This window comes from Diadema antillarum, unplaced genomic scaffold, assembly GCF_040938485.1.
Source record: "Diadema antillarum isolate AM-2024a unplaced genomic scaffold, OU_Dant_1.0 scf00000003, whole genome shotgun sequence".
NCBI classification, from domain to species: Eukaryota; Metazoa; Echinodermata; class Echinoidea; order Diadematoida; family Diadematidae; genus Diadema; species Diadema antillarum.
Genome location: NW_027270892.1, coordinates 1,876,932 through 1,897,767, shown reverse-complemented (window position 1 = coordinate 1,897,767; position 20,836 = coordinate 1,876,932). Strand labels below are relative to the sequence as shown.

General features: G+C 38.6%; 1 protein-coding gene across 1 annotated transcript in view; it reads left to right on the top strand.

Annotated features, from left to right (window-relative positions):
• LOC139734388 (erythroid differentiation-related factor 1-like) overlaps window positions 1–20,836 on the top strand; it is a 66,582-nt gene that overhangs the window by 23,193 nt on the left and 22,553 nt on the right. Inside the window, exons 4-9 of the mRNA XM_071645211.1 lie at window positions 5,092–5,217; window positions 12,866–13,002; window positions 14,657–14,771; window positions 18,335–18,456; window positions 19,373–19,547; window positions 20,703–20,787. Coding sequence (XP_071501312.1) covers window positions 5,092–5,217; window positions 12,866–13,002; window positions 14,657–14,771; window positions 18,335–18,456; window positions 19,373–19,547; window positions 20,703–20,787 — 760 coding nt within the window. The remainder of the gene's footprint in view (window positions 1–5,091; window positions 5,218–12,865; window positions 13,003–14,656; window positions 14,772–18,334; window positions 18,457–19,372; window positions 19,548–20,702; window positions 20,788–20,836) is intronic.

Here is a 20,836-nt window from a genome sequence, read left to right as displayed (position 1 = left end):
TCATCAAATAAACTTTGAATTCCTCTTGGAATTACAGGGTCTTTTATATTTCATAAGAGGTTTCTCATTATCTCACCAAAAAATGTTAGGAACCTGAAGTTGGGTCTCAACCAAAACCATGTACGGTCCCTTTAATAAGCCCCTAAAGACCTCCATCTTGAATTGCCATTGACATCATGCACAAGGAGGTTGCCAATAGTGATGGGAGTTACTTTATCCCACTATGTGCCTGGGCACGCAGTTTAACTTGCCCAGCTTTAATTCATTAGCATCTATTTAGCCATCAGAACTTGACCTTGTTGTAGATTATCAAGTGTCAAACCCACTCAGGTATAGCAATGTGCCTTGTAGTCCAACAGGAGGGCTATGTGACATAACAATCAGGGATACTAATTGACAATTAGTTTTTAGACATCTATGCCAATGGGGTGGGGGGGGGGGGAGGAGGAGTAACAGTACTCTAGAGTGCATGCCAATCAGCCAACTAAGCTCGGTAAGAGGATTGGATAAGACGCTTTCCTGTGGTGTGCAAGAACGCAGGGATTGTTTTGATTGGTCCATCTTGATAGCAACCTGTTCATCATGTGGTGACAATAGAGATTATAGGTCAATTAATGTGGCCACTTCAAATTACGCTCTACATCTTGTTTTGCTAGCATTTGTGTACATGCACAAAATATTTAAGAATTCATCTCATAAAGTTTTAATGGACTGAACCACTCTGTAAGCTGCAACAGATTTAAGACATTATTTACCACTTGCGGATGAAACAAAAAATAGTTCTGAAATGTGAGTTAGGGATAGGAACTACCAATTGGTGGAAAAATGTTAATTGGTACAATCAATGTCATGTATTGTTAGATATAATACAAAATATGAACAATAATTATAATAAGATTGTTTCTAGATTAAACCGTCTGCAGTTATGGTTTATTGAGAAAAACAGTGATAATTCCTTACATTTTAAGTTTAATTGCAAATTTTTTATACAATATTGTGGTAGGATGTTTTGTGATATTATTGACTTAATATACATTAATGTGAAAACTTAAACATGTTTTTTTTTTAATTCACTGCTCTCAATGGTAAACAGTACCTTTTAAGAATTCAACATATCTTAATGGGTAGATGAAATATTAAGGTTTAAAGTAAGCTTACACTCTTTAAGCTGCAACAAATAAGATAGTTTCCAGTTATGCAGATTTGCATTTTCTTGATTATTAGGTACATGTCTAGGTACCATTTTCTTTGATAATTATAGATAGGAGGGAGAATAATAGTAAGTTGGCTGTGGAGCATAAATATGTAGTGTTTCTACAGAAAAATATGAGAATTTTGTTGCAAAGACAAGTGCAGGTGAACTTAGTATTGCTGCAAAAAACATCGATATCAATGACATATTTTGTGATTACTTGTCAAGAGTTTTTGTACTAAGTTGACTCCAAATGCTATTTTGAGATACATCGTATTTGTGATTCAAGTTGCTGAAAAACAAGGAAAATAATGAGGAAATATTGGATATTTTTAGCCATAACTTCAAAAATATTCCTTGTTATGCAACATGTTAGATATCACTGGAAATATTTCATTTTGATATGTCTGATGACAGACTTACTTGGAAATGTATAAAAATGATGCTTAACCTGTTTTTAGATCAAGGTCTTCATTACTTACTGCAATATTTTTGGCAAAACTGCAATACTTTCAGCAAAAGTTTGTAAGAGCGACCAGCCTCTGTAAAAGTCTCTATACTTTTGTTGCCATTTAGTCATGAGCAAAGAGAGCTAAATTCGAGTGCGTCTGCATTACGACCCTGCAAGAACTGTAAAATATGATTTTTATTCGTGAGCCAGTAGATTAAACCCAGCCCATGCACACCACTCATACTGGAGCATTTGTCATTGAATAATACAACAAGTCGCTTCAATACGTGGAATTGCTGTAGATTCTTCCACTAGCTGTTAGTGTGAAATGTATTATGCATTATGAGGTTTTTTAAACGTAATAAGTAAATGCTATCTTCTAATCCTCTTTGTTGAAGAAGGGAAAATGGTGTGTACCTTTTTTATTGATTGCTGTATACACTGAATATTTCATGTTTTTATTTTTGTGAATTTCGCTACGAGCTAGTCAAGTGCATTTCACAAATTCAAAAACATGCGAAAATATCGCCTCTGATCGCAAGACAAATGTGATTTGCTGTGATACATTTCTCTGTACAGCACTGTACTTCACTATCAGGATGTCCCGATTCGTTTAAAAAAAATCATTATATATACATATATATATATATATATATCATAATAATGAAAATGCTACAGCAGTGTAAGCTACCAGTGTAACAAATCAACTTCAAGTGTGCTGGATGAGAATAAGGGGAAATCCCTTGATATTTGTAATTACCAGATTTAAAACTCCACATATCATTGTTTATGAAGGCTTTGAAATCCCAATGGCTTTGGCATTCTTGTGATTTCAATAAAAAACAGACAAACAGAATAGGATGCAAGGATTCAAAGAAATTTTTGAACAAAAGTCAGTCTTTTCTTTTTTTATTCATCTTTATAGAGTGTTTACTTGCCTTTTTCCATTTGTATGTTATTTTGAGAGAAGGCCCAACATTTTGAGCATACTGTATTTTTGAATTTCCAGTACAATTTGTGTATTGTTGTATGTGGGAAAATGACTACAAAACAAAAGAGAAATGACAAATGAAAAAAACAAAATTAGTCTGCAGACCTCACTGGGTTTAAGGGGACCAGCATAAAAGCATTGTGTAAAACTAACAATCATTGGTTTTTTTCATTTAAAGATAATAAAAAGTTTTGGTACCTCAAAAGTTTTCCTGAATCTCCTTGTCTTGGTTTGTGTTTCACGTTAAAGTACGTTGTCTGTGAGAATTACTCGCCCCAAAGTGCTCTCATGTCTTAGTAATCATGCAATAATGGTTTCGTACCAGAGCCGTCGCCGTACGGCGTCGATAAATATTGTACGAAACCACTGACTGCGACCAGCAGCGTGCAGCCCATTGTACGCATAGCTAACTGCGACCAGCAGCCCCATACGCATAGCGTAATGGGGCTTCGCATTGTAGCATTCAGGATCATGACAATTAGTATCGCGGGTAAATGGCAACTTAAAATCCAAAAATTTCTTCGATTTGAAGACTTACCAATTAAGTTGAAGTATTGAAAACAGGCTTCGAACAACGTTTGGTTCTGCCAATAGTCCCTTTCTTTTCGAATTGATGACTGAATGTGACTCGGTCGAGAGGACCTTGGGAGAGCTACTGCACTGACTACTACGGCCAGCGCATGCGCACACAAACATCTTATCCGTTGATGGATTTGAAATTTGTGCGCATGTGATGTGTTCGCATGCACTGGCTGTAGTATTCAGTGTATGGTAGCTCTCCCAAGGTCCTCTCGACCGAGTCACATTCAGTCGTCAATTCGAACAGAAAGGGACTATAGGCAGAACCAAACGTTGCCCGAAGCCTGTTTTCAATACTTCACCTTAATTGGTAAGTCTTCAAATTGAAGAATTTTTGGGATTTTAAGTTGACATTTATCCTGCGATACTAAATCTGTCATGATCCTGAATGCTACAATGCGAAGCCCGATTAAGCTATGCGTATGGGACTGCTGGTCGCTATGCGTATGGGACTGCTGGTCGCTATGCGTATGGGGCTGCTGGTTGCAGTTAATTGCATGATTACTAAGACATGAGAGCACTTTGGGGCGAGTAAGTCTCACAGTGTTAGTTATATGAAAGGTACTTTAACCTGAAACACAAACTAAGACAAGGAAATTCAAGGAAACTTTTGAGGTACCAAAACTTTTTATTATCTTTAAGCAATTATCCCTTCTATAGTAGTAGTAAATCGTTGCTGGGGCGACAAGACCTCGTATCTCAGTTTAGTGATGTCCTGTCCAAATCCTAGCTGTCTTACCCCCAAAATGAAGCCACCACGGCATGTCAAAGGAAAGGCTCTCTCATATGACATAGTCTGCCATGTTTTTTTTTGCTCTCCTGAACATTTGACATTTTGTAGATACGAGGTCTTGTCGCCCCAGCGACGCTATAGGTATATGAGTTTTTTGACAATGTACATCTACATTGTATTTTCAGTCTCAAAGTATCAGTACACGGTCATGTGACACTCCAACACTGTATGAACTCAGCTAGAAGCTGTGGATGGCAAACAGACTCCAATTTTTATGCCTTTTTTTTTTCTCTCTCTCTCTCTTTTGGTGTGCGTGTGTTGGGGGGGGGGGGGAATGGAAAGATTGGCACTGAAAAAGTAATCCAGATTTTTAAAACAAAATTTTGTCAAAAAATGCAAATGGGCCTCCTAGTATGTAAAGCAAATAGATGTCATTTGTTGTCCAGAGGGATTTTATGCAAGCATGGAGACTTCAAGTGGTATTGTGCATGTGTCTCTGTGTGCTTCTGTGTGTTTGTGTGTCTCTGTGTGTGTCCATCTGTTTGTGTGTGTCTCTGTGTGTGTCCATCTGTGTGTGTGTTTGTGTGTATGTGCATGAGCTCACAATAAGAGGAAATTGAGTCGTAGGAGTGTACAGTACTGGTTGAGGTGGGGATTCATATTTTGAACATTCCTTAGTGAGATAATGAGAAAGAAATATGAAAGAGCATGTAATTTTAAGAAGGATTCACCGTTTAATTGATGAAAATTGGTCTTCAAATGGCTGAGATATCCAAAAAAGTGATAAAGATAAAAGGCGACGGGCCACGCCTTTTATTAGGTTTCTTTGTTTCACCTTGTTTTTGGATATCTCAGCCATTTCAAAACCGATTTTCATCAAATATACTTTTAATACCCCTTAGAATTGCATGCTCTTTGACATCTTGGGAGAGTGGTTTCTGAATATCTGGCAAAACGTTAAAAGCTAAATCGTCACCTCAACCAGAACTGTACGCACCCTTTAAGTCACCTGCGACTGACAATAGGAACAACATTACTGGTTTCACAGTATGTGATCAGACTTTGCAAAGCATAAATACATGAAATAAAAAAAAAACATGATTTAATTGAAATATGATTGATTTCATGTCTTTGTTTTTTCCCAGAACATCAAGACACTACTGAAGATTCCCTTCAGCGACGACCAGGTCAGCCTGGCCGTCCACCGCATCGGCAAAACCCTGCTGCTGGACAAACTGGACTTCTACAAGCACTTGAGAAGTGCCTCACAGGTATGGTACTGCAGTCACTTATTATAAGGGGGTATCTCAATGTTTGGGAATGTTGTGAATTTAAGGTTTCATCATGCTTTGCCAACAGTTGCAATCATGTTTGAAATTTTATGGGACAAAAAAAAAACAACCCTTGTATATTGTAAGAACAACTATATACTATTATTGGCCATAAAAATGAGGGCCCTCTCCCCAAGAGCATCGCCAGCACTGATGCGGCTCCCCTAGGTAAAGAAGATCACAACCGATATCACTAATATCACCAGTAATTGTTTATGGTTGAGTTTTATTTTTATTTGGGGGATGCCATTGAGGGTCAGTGACCTATCTTTGCATGCAGTCAAGGTAGGCAGGTACATTTCCCTTGGTAGTATTTAGAAACTCACAGGTGGGCACATTCAGGGATATTCCACTTGGCCCTTGCTATTACTGGTAATTGTTTACAGTTGAGTTTGCTTTCTTCTTGGTTTTTTTTTCTGCGGATGCCAGTGAAATTTATGGAACTCTAGCTTGTGGAGGTGCATCATGCAGTTCCACGTCAACCTCCAGTGGGTATTCTACACTACTGTGTCATCAGACATAATCAAACTTACTGCCAGCGCTGCATGTATCCTGTATTTTTTTTCTGGTTCTGTGGCTTAACCATTGCGTGGAACACTTGCTTGAAAATTTAATCTTTAAGATTGGGTGTCTTGTGGATGGATGCGCATCATAGTTTTAAACTACAAGCTAATCGTCAAAGTTTAAAACTTCAAAGATTACAAATGTTGTGTGAACGTGACTACTGTAAAACACGATATATTCGCGGAATGAAAATTTTGCGAATTGGAGCTGACGGCCTTTCTCGCAGCATGAAATTTTCGCGATTTGCCACTTTCATCCAATGCATATTGTGTAGCCAAGAACTTTTGCGTGCATTTTAATTTCGGGAATGTTGCCGCTCGCGAAATTCGTGAAATTAACATGCATGCGAACATTCCTCGTTTTACAGTACAATTGTATATGATATGCAGGTTTCGGCTCCCTGCATTTCACTATAGTCCCAAGAATATCATAGTGACTATTGAAACAGAAGATGATATACAGTGTGCCATTACCCACCCCATTCATACTGCAGCCAAAATTTTAAAGCCTCTTCGAACACTTTCAAAAACCAGGATTCCAAGAAGTGATCTTATGTCTCTTTATAACTGCTAGAGCCACAGGGCTGACTGCCCAAAGCAGGCCCTGACTGGCCCTGTTTTCATAATAACTGATACCCCGTTTATACCGCGAGCAAGTTTTATACCCCCTGTTCAGACGCAAGCCAGTTTGTACCAACACTCGATAAAGAAACGACGTATAAAGAATCATCGTATAGACGACAGACCGTTCAGACGCTAATATCGACCATTCCGGAAAAACGTCATATAAATGTGCAGTTTCTCACTGCACATGTACAAGGCCACCTTTCGTTCTCGCTCCCATTAAGCCCTGCCCAGTTATACTGTTCTATGGTCGCCATAAGTTCAGACGCACAATGGACACAATGGAATCCTGATTCGTTATCGAGTTCTAGTTTGAAACGATGCTCTGTCATTTCACTATATGTCGTTTTGTTAGTCAGCTTTCAGCAGTATAAATTCATCGTATAGCTATACCGTTTTGGTATAGCTACACTGTGTTCTAGTATAAATTTTTTGCGTCTGACACCCTGCATGTCTCCTCAAGGAAGTTCAAAAGCCCGCTCTGAAAAAGCAGCCTCGAGTCTTGTTTATACTGCTCACCAAAAGCTGGCCTTAGCAGACCAAACAGATCCTATAGCTCCCCTCTGATATATGGCGTTGGCTTTTGTGCGAAAGTGTGCAAGTTGCATGGGTTTTATCAGCTGGAATTTGGCGCAATGGCTGGGTTGTTTACATTAGCAGGCGATGACCTTTTTATCGATATCTTCCAGGGCGGTTAAAAAGGCGGCTTCTTGAACCCCTTAGCATTTATACTGCAGCAGAGGCTGCTATAGCAGGTTCTGAAACCACCCCCTGTAGGTGGTTTCAGAACCCAACCTGATCAGACCTGGTCGGCTCACCTTTTGTCTGTTTATACTGAGCTGAAAGACTGCTCAAGGCTGCTATAGGATGCTTCAGAACCCCCTTTTTGCTTTTATAGTATAAACGGGCTATGAGTTCCCCTCCAATAAATGCTGTAGGCTTTTGACTTTCTTACATAACCGCAAATGTGATTTAAGTGTGAGAGTTTGCATGTTATGCGGCATTAATCAGTGGTGGTCGGTCACGAAGACAGATTTGTTTACCCTTACTGGCAATGACCTTTAGTTATTAACTAGCATCGCAAAAAAGCAGCTTCTCAAAACCCGTAGTGTTTAAGTATACTATAGCCAAGGCTCTTCAAGGCTGCTATAGGAGCATCTGAAACCATGCAACCCCATGGGGTGATTTCAGAACGTGATCAACTCTTCGGTATTCTGTCTGTTTGTACTGAGCTGAAAGGTTGCTCGACGAGGCTTTGGAACCCAGTTTTTGCTTTGTATGAATGGGGTTTATAACTAGCAATGTAAAGTAGTTCACTATTGTGTGTGTGTGTGTGTGTGTGCGTGCGCGTGTGTGCATGTGTGTGTGTGTGTGATCATGTGTGTGTGTTTGTGTGTGTGTGTGTGTATATGTGTGTGCATTGTTTTTGGTGGGTTTTTTTAGAGGGGAGGATGTGGGAGGGTGATGTGTTTTGCTCTTACTAGCAAGTGTTGCCCTACCGGCATAATCTCCAGACACTGGTGCCAGTCGTAAATTTATTTAAATGCCCATCAAAATTTGGATTTACTGTTTACCATAAAAAGTGAAACAATTTTATATCTCTTCTGCTTATTTTGTGTATTGCAATCCCTTTTCCCCCTTCCTTTAACTGTTGCTGAGGTATGTACACTTTAAAAATAGAGACTCATTTAATTTCTAGTAACATATTTACTTGTCTATTTTCCCAAAGCAACTTCAAGTACTATCTAAAATATTTATGGTTCCCTGAAGAATTTTTTACTTGGGTATACATGAGATCTGCCCAAACCTGAGGCGTGTAGTTCTGGAATGTGACAAGACGATCCTTGTGTGCATACCTCACATATCTTGACACACTTTTGGCTAAAACAAAGGGGAAGAAAAACCCTACAAGATTCTTCATTATTGGGGGCGGGGGGGTTGGAGGGAGCATTGTTAATGCTACTTGCCTTGCCAGGGAAGTAATAAAGCTAATAGTGAGTGATAAATCATGAGAGTAGCTACCCAACAAAGTGGAAGAAAAAGTTAGAGAGCATTTGTACGGCATTTCAATTTTCAAAGAGTACTTTCATTTGCAGGTAATTGATTAATGGATTCATGTGTAGTGTTTTTAATAGACACTTATTTTGTTATATTGTTTGAGATATATGTATACACATACCAACATACAAACATAGAAAGATATAGATGTGATTTCAAACTAGATTGATTTAAAGTCTTGTAATTCAATTCTACAGTTTGAGTTTGAGGTATATAAGATTTTATGGTATCTGCAGATTAGCTTTGTTGTGTGTATTGTATGCAACCTTCAAGTGAATTGCAGTGTATGATTTACAATTTTGTTAATTGAAATAGTGATTGCACATTTACATGTGTATTATGTGTATTAATATTTACTGCTGAGCACTGTAAGAGATATACCACTGCAAAAGACACATTATACAAGTTTCATATCTACCTAAGAAATATGTTTATATATATATATATATAGTCATTTTTTCCACTTACAAAAAAAAAAAAAAAAAAACGAACCCAGAATATAGACCCACTTTACATACTTCTACAAACATACCAACATACATAAATGCATGCATACACACATGCATTCATTCATAACATCTACATTTACATATGTGTGCCAATACACTTTTGCTCAAGCATGATTGATGATATCAGTTTTGAAATGACAAAGATATCCAAAAACAAATTTAAATAAAAGAAAGCGATCCTGAGAAAAGGTGTGTCCCACTTTTTATTAGGATCGCTTTGTTTTGGATATCGCAGCCATTTCAAAATCGATTTTCATGAAATTAGATTTAATTCCTCTCAGAATAATACATGCTATTTCATAAGAGGTTTTTTCATCAAAAACATTGGAAACCTCAAACCCCTTCTCAACCAGAACTGCAAAGGAGTGAGCCCTCCTCTTTGCTCATAAATGTAAGTTATTTACGGAAAATAGCACACTTTATCTGACAAACAGGATATATATCCACAGGGAAACCGATGTCCATTTACAGCCGAGTATCCCTGAATCTCCAGTAACCTTGTCCTTGTTTATATCACCATTCTCTTCTTTGTGTGTTTCTATGTCTGTCTGTGTGTCTGTCTGTCCATCTTTCTCTCACTCTTTCTGTGTGTGTGTGTCTCTCTCATTCTATTTCCTGTTTAGACTGCAGCACTGTAACAGCATTCCGTGCACCTCAAAACGAACATAAAGTCGCACACACTGATTTTGCGTGAGGACTGAAAATAAGTGAAATGGGTCAACCTAGCCGAACTTGACTTTTTCATATTTTCTGAAAGAGCGGGTCTTCTTTTGCATTATGCTAAAATTTGGTATCATAAAACGGGCAGGAAAGTGTGTTTTTTTAGCAATTTATCTCGAACATTTTGGGTAGAATAGTGTGATTAGATGTGTCTTTAGAATCCCTTTTTTCATTTCTGAAAAACCTTGTACACACTCTTCACTTTCAACTCTAATAACTTTTGAAAGGATAGTGCTACTGCTTTGAAAGTTGGCATTAATTATGGACGGAATGTGTTAATGAGGCATGCTTAATTTCAGTTTAATCTGATAATCCTTTCATTGTTGTTACTCTGGTGGTTTACTTCCTGTTTTTTGTCCCATTCATCGCACAGCCAGCACGGTCTGGTAAAGATTAAGCGCTTGAATAGACACTGTACTTCAAAGCCTCTTTTCTCAGTTCACACTTTTCCTGAGTTTGTGCTTTCTCTCCAATATTTAGATAGGTTAGGAGAGTCCATTTGGTTTGAGTTATGCATCATTTAAAAGCTTAAAGTCTTCTCTTTCAGAATATGGTCTTAACTAAAAATTCATGGCTGGCGACTTTCTGTTTGTTTTGAGGTGCAGGGTCACATATATATCGTTGCTGGGGCAACAAGACCTCGTATCTACAAAATGTCAAATGTTCAGGAGAGCAAAAAAACATGGCGGCCAAAGCACTGTAGCTAATGGGATGGCCTTTCCTTTGACATGCTGTGGTGGCTTCATTTTTGGAGTAATTCGGTTGGGATTTGGACAGGACATCACTTAACCCATTATTTGACCTTTAATCCAAAAAAGTAATTTTCACCAAAATTGCAGATACAAGGTCTTATCACCCCAGCGACGATATATATGTTGCGAATTCACGTATTGGCTCCAATATAACGAAGAATCAAGAAATAAACTTGTAATGCATTATTTTGCCAATAAGAATGAGTTTATTGTACTCAAATTTTCGATGGCCTCCACCTTCTTCAGGAGTCTTGACGGGGAATGAAGGGTACCAAAGCACAAACTGAACATTAAGAGCGCGCACTCATACACAGACTTGGTTGCTATGAGAGTGCGCACCCTTTACAATGATGTTGCCATGTAGACGCAATTAGTTCGTGAAAGGAAGAAGATGTCAGATCTAGTTTTAGCGAGTTTGGTGTAGGTACGTTTACAAGCGCGTCGGGCGTGAAGAGTTGCTGCATTTAGTCTAGGTCCAAACATGTTGCGAATTCACATATTGGCTCCAATATAACAAAGAATCAAGAAATAAACTTGTAATGCATTATGCTCTTAATGTTCAATTTGTGTTTTGGTACCCTTTATTCCCCGTCGAGACTCCTGAAGAAGGTGGAGGCCACCGAAAATTTGAGTACAATAAACTCATTCTTATTGGCGAAATAATGCATTACAAGTCCACTTTGTATTCCCCATGTCATCTTTGCTTTTATGCAATGTACTCAATATGTCACATCTCTTCATATGAATCATGAAAACAGCAAGGCCCTAGCGCTGCCTAATCACAGAGTTGCACATTCGGCCTCTAGTAGGGGTACATATGTCTTAATGAGCATTTTGCAGTCTACTGGCCAAGAATGCATGTTCGAACATGAAACACTGATAACATGGCCTGTAACTCATTCCGTGGAATCAATACATAATGTGTTGATTTTCTGCATGTTCCATGAGGTATGTGAATGTCTACTGTAAAACCGGAAATGTGTGCATGCATTTTAATTTTGCAACTTTTGCGACAGCCAAGATTTGCAGAATTTGAATGCACACAAATGTTCTTGTCTCTATATAGATGCTATTTTGAATTGAATGCCAGTGGCACTTCGCAAAAATTTCATGCCATGAAAATATCTTGCTTTACGATATGTGTATACATGGGTAGATACACAAGTGTAGCTACCTAGGTAGATAAAGATGAATAAATAGATAGATAGATAGATAGATAGATAGATAGATAGATAGATAACAGACAAATACAAAGATACAGATAAAGAGAAAGTGAAAATGAAGATGTTTCTCAATTCAGTAGAATTTAATTCAGGTCACTACCTCCTGTAATGTAACCAGTAAATATACATAGTAATTGTAACGTCATAACAAAGTTCTAGGAACCATGTTGCACAAGAGTCAGGTATGAGATGAACTATGCAGGCAAAATATAAGTTACAGCTTTCCAGAATCCCCCCCCCCCCCCAACTCCAACAGCAACTGTTACTTTGATGATAAGAGACGGATTTATTTCTTGTTAATAGCCCCATTTCCTTTATTTTCACCATACCTTGAAGACCGTACACATCGTGCTGTTGGCACATTTTGTATTTACATAATAACATTCTGTCATTTCACTTCCAAACTAATTTGAGAAGCAGCTCAGTTCATAGCTAGATTTGTAGTTCAACTGTGCCTTTTTGTGTAGAGCCGTGTAGGCAGTTGTATTCAATTTCTATGTGTGTCAATTTTGTAGGGCTCGATTTCCCCAACATCATGGTGTCAGTTTTCAATTATTTTTTTTTCAGTAAAATGTTAAAAATCAAAACCACAAGGGCATTATTTTACCCTGTATTTAAAACAGTGCTTATAAATCTACCAGATTTTGCTGAAATAAACTTCTTATTTAGTGAAAATTGATTGTTTCATTTTTATTTGTGCTTAAATTTTAGAATGCGAGAGCGGCGCCCTTCTGGTTCTCAGCTGACAAAATGTAATTGATAGCAACATGTAATATACACAACACTATCAATCACCCAATTCAAACAGGCTGCTGTTACACATGAAGTAGTCTGCCATGGGGATGACTCCTGTATATGCCACACATATTTAGTAAGTCAATTTTTTTTTGCGAATTCGAACTTCGCGACAATTTCGCAAGTGGTTAAAATTCACAATTAGTGGTGTACAGTAAATAAATGGAGAAATGTATGCATGCACGTTGCATTCATGTCGGGATCAGAATGAATATTTTCACAGGTTGTTCAGTTTAATAGCGAATAGCACCTGACCTGCAAAAAATCTGAAATATATGCAGTGTGCTTTTGTTGTTGTTGTTGATGTTGTTGTTGTTGACCCGTATGTCTCTTTCCCAAACCAGAATGAGCGGCAGTGGTTGAAGGATGTCTTCATCAGACTCCTCCAGGAGGAGGAAGGGGAAACCCCGTTCCAGGGTCAGCACAAGACTACCGAGAGCCTCCAGACTTCCAACCTCCTCTCCAAGTTCCTCTACCACAGGTTAGGGTTGTTTGAAGGGGTTCCATGACATTTGCTCCTGCGACAATTGCCCCCCAGAAAACATCTGTACACTAAAGCAAAACATAAATTCTTCCCACAAACATAACCCTAACCCTAATCCTAATCCTCACATCAAACCAAACCTAAAACCCTATCACAACCCTGACCCTAACCCCAAGACCTTGGAGAATATAAGAAGGGAGCAAGTGTCACAGGAGCTAATGTCGTATCACCAGTGGTTCCATGACATTTGCTCAGGACTGCGACAATTGCTCCCATGAAATATCTGTATGCAAAGCCAAACGTAAATTCTACCCACAAACATAACCCTAACCCTAATCTTAATCCTCACATCAAACTGAACCTAAAACCCTATCACAACCCTTTAAACTCCAAGTTCTTGGAGAAAATAAGACAGGAGCAATTGTCGCAGGAGCAAATGTCGTGTCACCATTTGAAGGAGAATGAGACCCAAATATATATATAATTTCAGGGGATATAGCAGTATTAATGTTAAACACATCAGTGAAAATTTGAGGAAAATCAGACAATCTGTTGTAAAGTTTTGATATTTTAATGATTGAATTTTGATATTTTGGGGGCTGCTATGGATCATGCAGTCTTTTACTTCATAAATGCACATATACACATCTCATGCACTGACATACATCCCAGGATAAATGCATGAGAACACGTCTATAAGCAAGAGGCATCTATTTCATGTTTGTCTTCTTTCTCTTTTTTTTTTTCTTGTCCATGACTGAAATTCAAACCGTGGATGATATTAAAAATATCTTTTTGAATGTAGGCTGTTGGTTCCATTGTAGATTATAGGCCAGTTTAACCTCGCTTGTTAACATGTCTTAAACCATTTTTGAAGGATTTTTTAAGGAGTTGACCAACCCCCCCCCCCCCCCCCTCCTTACTGAAGGTCAGCCTGAGAATTCTCAATGATTGAGCTGTATTTGTAAGAAAAAAAAATGATGTTTTTGGTCTAAATGGATGAACATGCAATCACTTCTTGTTTAAGACAACAACAACTCAACACATTTCTAAACTTTTGCTGCATACTGTGATTGATACTAATTACAAGGACTGAAGTGGCTGTGGAGGATGAGCACCCAGGAGTATACTTTTTAGTCAAGGAGAGAGCAAGAAATGCCTTTCATTAGTACTAGGTTTGTGTAGTTTTTGTTTGAGTTACTTTGTTTAGAACTTGGCACACCTGTTGGTTATCCTCCAAGCATTCATGGTATTCATATCACCAATGCTATCTATATCTTGTATGTCAGTATGAAAGAAAGTCAAAAGTTGAGCCATGTTTCACAATCATGAGCTTATGGGTGCCATGCTTCAGGTAGCCAAAGAAGACTTAAAAACATTATCATTGAGTAGCTTCATTAATGCCTACCTTCAATATAGTGATGATGATGATAGTGGTGATGATGATGATGATGACGATGATGATGATTCTTCAAAGCATATGTCACTGAGAGGAACCTTATCACGCACAATTGTAGAACCTAATATCTTATCAACAGAATTTGACATTTTGCAGTAATGCAAGTCTAGAATGGTTTGCATTCATATCCACTTTGCTTATACGTTTCTTTTATTTTGTTATCGTCACCATCTCATGTTACCATGGCAACAGCCTGGGGAGTGACAGAGACCTCCTCAGTCAGCCCAGTTACAATGTCGAGGAGCCGGAGGAGAGCCAGAAGCCCCACCTAGCAACAGCCATCAGGCCACTCCCAAAATCACCAGAGGTATGGTTTCAAGGGAACAGACCGCAGGGCCGTCTGTGGCCTAGATTGAGAGGGTGGAATTAAAAGATCTTTTTACTCATCACTTTATAAATGTCAACTTTGAGTGAAGGTCTATCACATGCCCTCTTCCCTCTCCATCTTTCTCTTCTTCTTCCTCCTTCACTCTTCCCTCCCTCTTCCAACTCCCCCTCTCGTATTTGCAGAACACTGTTGAAGATGTGCTGATCTATTCAGTTTTGATTTCAATTCAATTGTATTTTATTTCCATCCCACAAAAATTAATGTGATGCAAATTATAAATTTGTCAATTCGTATTGTTAAGAAGTAAAATAAAGTATGCATGTATGATATAATGAGAAAATTGTTGTTCATTATTCAAGGGTTTTTTTGCTACTTTTTGATATGTGATTGATGTTGTCATTGTCATTAGAGTGATGATTATGTCTGATGGAATAGTAAAATCTTGTCATTAATCTGTGTGAATTATTATCATTGAACTAGTGAATGTGTAGTAACCATATCACTCGAAGACTCTTCAGAGACAAAGTTATTCTCAATTACTAGTGGTCATTATCATGGAGAGGTTTGAAATTGGCTGAATAGCTGATGAAGTCATTGATGGAGGTACACTGATTGGGTCCAACCTCCCTTGATCAGATCAAGATGGAAAGAAGTGGGTAGCATGTGGTATTATCCAAGGTCATCTCCAATTCGACCCTGTCTGGACTGACCGGTTTTAGTTGCCAATCTTGATGCCAGGTGCCTGTCACATCTTGACCATTCCAATAATCATCTCTGTGAAATCATTTCATTTTTATTCTTCTGCCACAAAGCGTCATCAGAGGCATTACGTTTTCAGTCTATCTGTTTGTCCCTAATCGATGGACTGCAAAGTCTTCTTACCAACATACAAACAGAAGGCATAGTACTCCAAGTTTTGTATTATGACTACTTTCTGCATAGAGTATTAGAATACCAGACCAGTTATACTTTTGGGCTTTCAGTCAGTCTGTCTGTCTGTCTGTCTGTCTGTCTGTCTGTCTGTCTGTCTGTCTGTCTGTCTGTCTGTCTGTCTGTCTGTCTGTCCATCTTAAACAAGAGATTTGATTAATGCATTGCTGTACCAACAAGACGGAAATTAGCTCTTACTTCCAGAATTTGTGATACAATCTTGCGCACGAGTGGCAAAGCAGCCTGTAGCCTAGCTTGAATAATCTAATGACTGCTAGCTACCTCTTTGCAGTGTGCTTGAAATTGTATCATCCAATATGAAAGTTAGAGATTGAGAGAAACAGAAAGAAGGATGGATAGATAGATAGATAGATAGAAAGAAAGAAAGACAGAGAGATCAATTATTACTGGCAACTCTGATATCCATGTAGTTAGAATGGAAAACATAATTTCTCTCGCTGTTGAAGCTTTCATTTCCTTGAACCTTCATGCTGCTGACTAGCCTTGTGAACTGCGTATGAAGATGCAGTTAAATCTTTTTTGTCCTTTTGACTTTAAGCTAACATCTTCCTGATTTCAACTATCTTCTGAAATCATCGAGATGAATGTATTTCCATGTCAGCAAAGAGCTTTAACTCCCTGTTTGTTTGTTTGTTTGCATGTTTAACCAAGAGTGCTCTTGAGAACTTTGAATACTTGTCATGTTTTATAGACAATGTGAGGAATCACCCAGAAATATCAACCATCTTGGAGACATCACATGATATATTTTTTCAAATATCAATTGTAAATATTTTCAGAAATCTGTACTGAAGAGCAGGTCTATGAACTTGCAGCATATGCCCTTGATAATCCTTGTCAGAGAAACACTAAGAAAAAAGTGAATAAGCATAAGCATTAATTTGTTTGTGATGCTGTTTGTGTGTGGGAGGGAAGGGGGAACTTGCGGTGCATGTGTTTGTCCATGCAGGATCTGCTGCACTCGGGGAGAAGTAATGCGTCATCCATGCAGCCTTAGGTGAAGCTCTATGGTCACTCCACTCAGCGGCTCCTGAAAACATAAACACTGCTTTTTAACGTCAAATGAGGTCTGGGGGGCATCCCAAAAGTGCCACAGTTGACATGCAGTAGAAAGCGAGATGTCTTTGATAAAGGATTACCGTTTGTACATTTTTTGAAATATGTTGTGCAAGACTCTCCGTGAATTTGTACTATTTAGATAATTGTACATTTTGAATAAGTGTTGTTGGTGAGTTCTTTGCAATTTTTGCCATGGAAATTAGCACACAAATTCACATACCAGCATGTGAACTTGAATAGACAAGAGCATGGTTGTGATAATTAGCAGTTGTTTGACAGTTAAGATGATCATACATTCCTGTATTTGAAATATTCATGAACATGAGATATCTACTTTGAGATGAAATCTTTGGCTATATGAGTGACGAGCCTAACACACTGATGCCATTATTTGCCAAGTTATAAAATCACTCACTTGTGGCTGACCAAAATGATCCCATCAGACCCTTGTATACACTATCTCCCACTGCACATTATTCATTTCTGAGTCATCATCTCTTGACGAACGGGATTTAACTACTTTCCTCTTGAGGGTGTTGCTGCGGAACAATACTCCCTTAGTTACCAGAACTGCGTCTTGCTCTTGCATTGAGAGATAAGTAGCACTTCAACCTTGGAGGGGTGGTGATCTCGTTCTTCCCTTTTTTTTGTCTCAACCCAAGATGTAGGGTGGACATGTTTTTTAATTCCAAGTACTCTATCAAATAGAGAGGGAGGTTACTGTAATCATCTTTGTAATTGCTAGTTATGTGTATGAAAGGTCTGTTGGTAGTTTTCCCCCCTTCACGTCACAAGTAGCTCTCGACGGGGTTTACGAAACGCATGTCGCGCCTTATGCAAGGCGGTCCACTCGAAACCGTACAACCGGTTAATCGGTCGTGCTGACGACGGCCTGAAAAGCTTACACAATCACGGGGTGACGTACGCATTGTTTGCATCTTGTGTATGTTGTCAGTTACCGTAGCGATCATCTTCTGGGCTTCTTGTGATATTCGACCTATTAGAGAATAACGATATGACGTCATAGTGATTCATTACTGCCAGACGTGCTTCGTAAGAAAATGTTGGTATTTTCAAAACTTCACATCCTTGACAAAGCTGGAATCCCTAAGAGTGATGTGCTGAGATAGACTTTTAGCTACTCCATTTCCTTTCCATCTTTGTTTTTTTTTTTTTACTGTAGCATCTTTGAATTCATTACTATGTAGCCAACCATAACATAAATCCTTTGTATATGAAATCAGAAAATAAAGGATATGTTTCAACCTGAAGAAAACATTATTCAACTATGATATGCCTGCGACATGCTCAAAAGGTGTGCAATTAGAAATGAATAACATTGCGCACCCGACCTACTTAGTGAATCACTGTTACTGTATGTCATAGACTTGTTCGCCTTTCTAAATATGTCTTAAGAAGCAGCACATGTGTTCCATACTCAGTGATTCCTTGCACATATTTTCCCCTTCCTGCCCCTATTTCCAACTGTTCTGTCATGTTTTATTTCACCCTGTTTTTTTTTTTTCTACCAGGATGAGGTTAGCCAGTTTGCTCGTCAAGTGTTCTGGCAGTTTGAGGACATCCGCATGCTGATAGGAACGGATCTGCCCATATTCGGAGGAGGGAACTATCCTGCTGTCAGTCTCAGGCTCAGGTACCCTTTTCTCAAATTTCTTTATCGTTGTGTCAGCCCAAAAGACGAAACACTGGTATGAGTTGAGGCAAAAATTAAGACCCATGTTTCATTTCAAGATATCATGGTCTACAAGGAGCACAAAATAGTATGGGCAGAGACTTTTTTTGAGACGAGGGTTGGTGGTTCAAAGTACAAGTCTGTGAAATGTTATAATGATAATAATAAGGTCTTATTTATCCAGGGTTGCCTCGTCCTGTTGTCAATTCTCTCAGGAGGGCCCTGCCATTATTAAAACCCTTACGTTGCTAGGGTGCCCATTCATACACCTGGGCCGCAAGGGACATGGTGAGTAACTCATCTTATCCAAGGACGTAAGCACTAGGCAGGATTTGAACTCTGGTCCTGCGATTGGGAGTCAGGAGTCTTATCCACTATGCCTGAGTGCCCCCAAATGTTCAAGTTGGCTTAATAGATGGAGAAAAACTAATACAAATGTAATAATATAAATTTTTATTACAGCCAGACATAAGATTGTGCCTTGTTATCAGGAAACAGTGGTACACATTTTTCTTATTAGCAACCACATCACGCAAGTTAGATGAGATACTGATACCATGGCCTTGCAATTCCTAACTTTCCAGGTTTGATACAAAATCAGAAAGAAAACACTTTTCCCTTGCATTTGGTTTTTGTTATCTTGCTGTTACCAATTTATCAATAATATCATTGATATCATCAATCACATTCAAAGACTGACAATGTATAAATCCATGAAGAAACGAGTTGACATGTAATAGAAAATTATCCAAGACTCACTGGTGATAAGTGCTTAAAAGTCAGAGAGGTAGCAGATACTCGGTCACACAGGGAACTGAAAAAGAAGTCCAGTGTTGATGAGTGATATAAATGTCCGGCCCCGTCCTGTCCTAAACAGGGACATGAAGAGCCCCATCAACATACTGACCGGAATGGACTACTGGCTGGACAATCTCATGTGCAACGTTCCAGAGCTGGTCATGTGCTACCACCTAGACGGTTTTGTCCAGCGGTATGAGCTCATCAAGACGGAGGACATCCCCAAGCTGGAGAATGCCCAGTTCTCTCAAAAGGTGAACGTCTTTAGTATGTTTAAAAGAAAGCTTTCTTTGAGTTTTTACCCTGAAAGTTTTACAGGCTTCCCCGACATATGTGTACAGAACAATTCATCATTCTGATAGTACAGTTGAACCTGTCTATAGCGACCACCTGCCATATGCGACCACTAAACACTATTCCCCCCCCCCCCCCCCCCCCCCGAGAAAAACCACGTAAACAGCCCTGTCTATAGCAGCCACCTGTTTTATGACGGCCACTTTTTTCAATTCCCTTGGGGACCGTTATGGACAGGTTTTGACTGTATTTGACTGTCAAGTCTTATGAAATGTGGTAACACTTTGTTCTCTGTGGCAGGATTTACTTTGTTGAGATGAGAATAATGAGTACATTATTATTCTTATCCTTTTTTGAACAAAGAGAATGAGAATGTGACAACCAAATTGCAACATAATTACAGAAAATGTATAATTATAGAAGAATGATACACATAGAGATGAAGAGGACTGGAGCATCATGTGGGTCAGGGGTTGCATGTTTAGTACATGTTCTGTGCTTGTTTTGAGAGTGCTTGAACATAGGCTAGTTACACTCTCACTTTTACTGCACATTGCATGTCAGCCTACTAGAAAAAAATGTTTGTGTCGGAGAGTGGCTTTTCAGTGAGTGCAGTATTAAAGGCAGTATTTGCCATTTGCAGATGAAACAAAAACCTAGCTTTAGTGCTTCAAAATGGTTCTAAAAAGTGAGTTAGGAATAGGAGCAAACAATGTTAAACTGTTAATCAGTGTAATCAATGTTAAGTATTGTTAAATATACAAAATATGAACAATAGTTATAATAAAATTGTTTATAGACTGAACCATCTACAGTTATGGTTTATTGAGAAAAATAGTGATATCTTATATTTTAGGCTTTAATACGAAATTTTTGTATGGCAGGATGTTTTGTGATACAACTGATGTACACATATGCATCAAATGTGATAACTTGAACATTTTTTAAATCACTCCTCCCAATGGTAAACAATACCTTCAATAGTTTTGATTAAAAAACAAACAAACATATGTACATATCTTTGCTGGGGAGAGCTTTCTTGTTGAACAAGTGGTAACTGAGTGAGATAAACTACAAGTCTTGATTAAGCTAATATGTACACCGTTGACCTTCAGCTTGTGAAGGACATCGCCCAGAACATCTTGTCTTTCATCAACAGCAACTGCACCAAGGAGGGCCACACTTATTGGCTGTTCAAAGGTCAGTCAGGGTCGTGGGTTCAACGACCCCGTTGCACACAGTTTAGGGT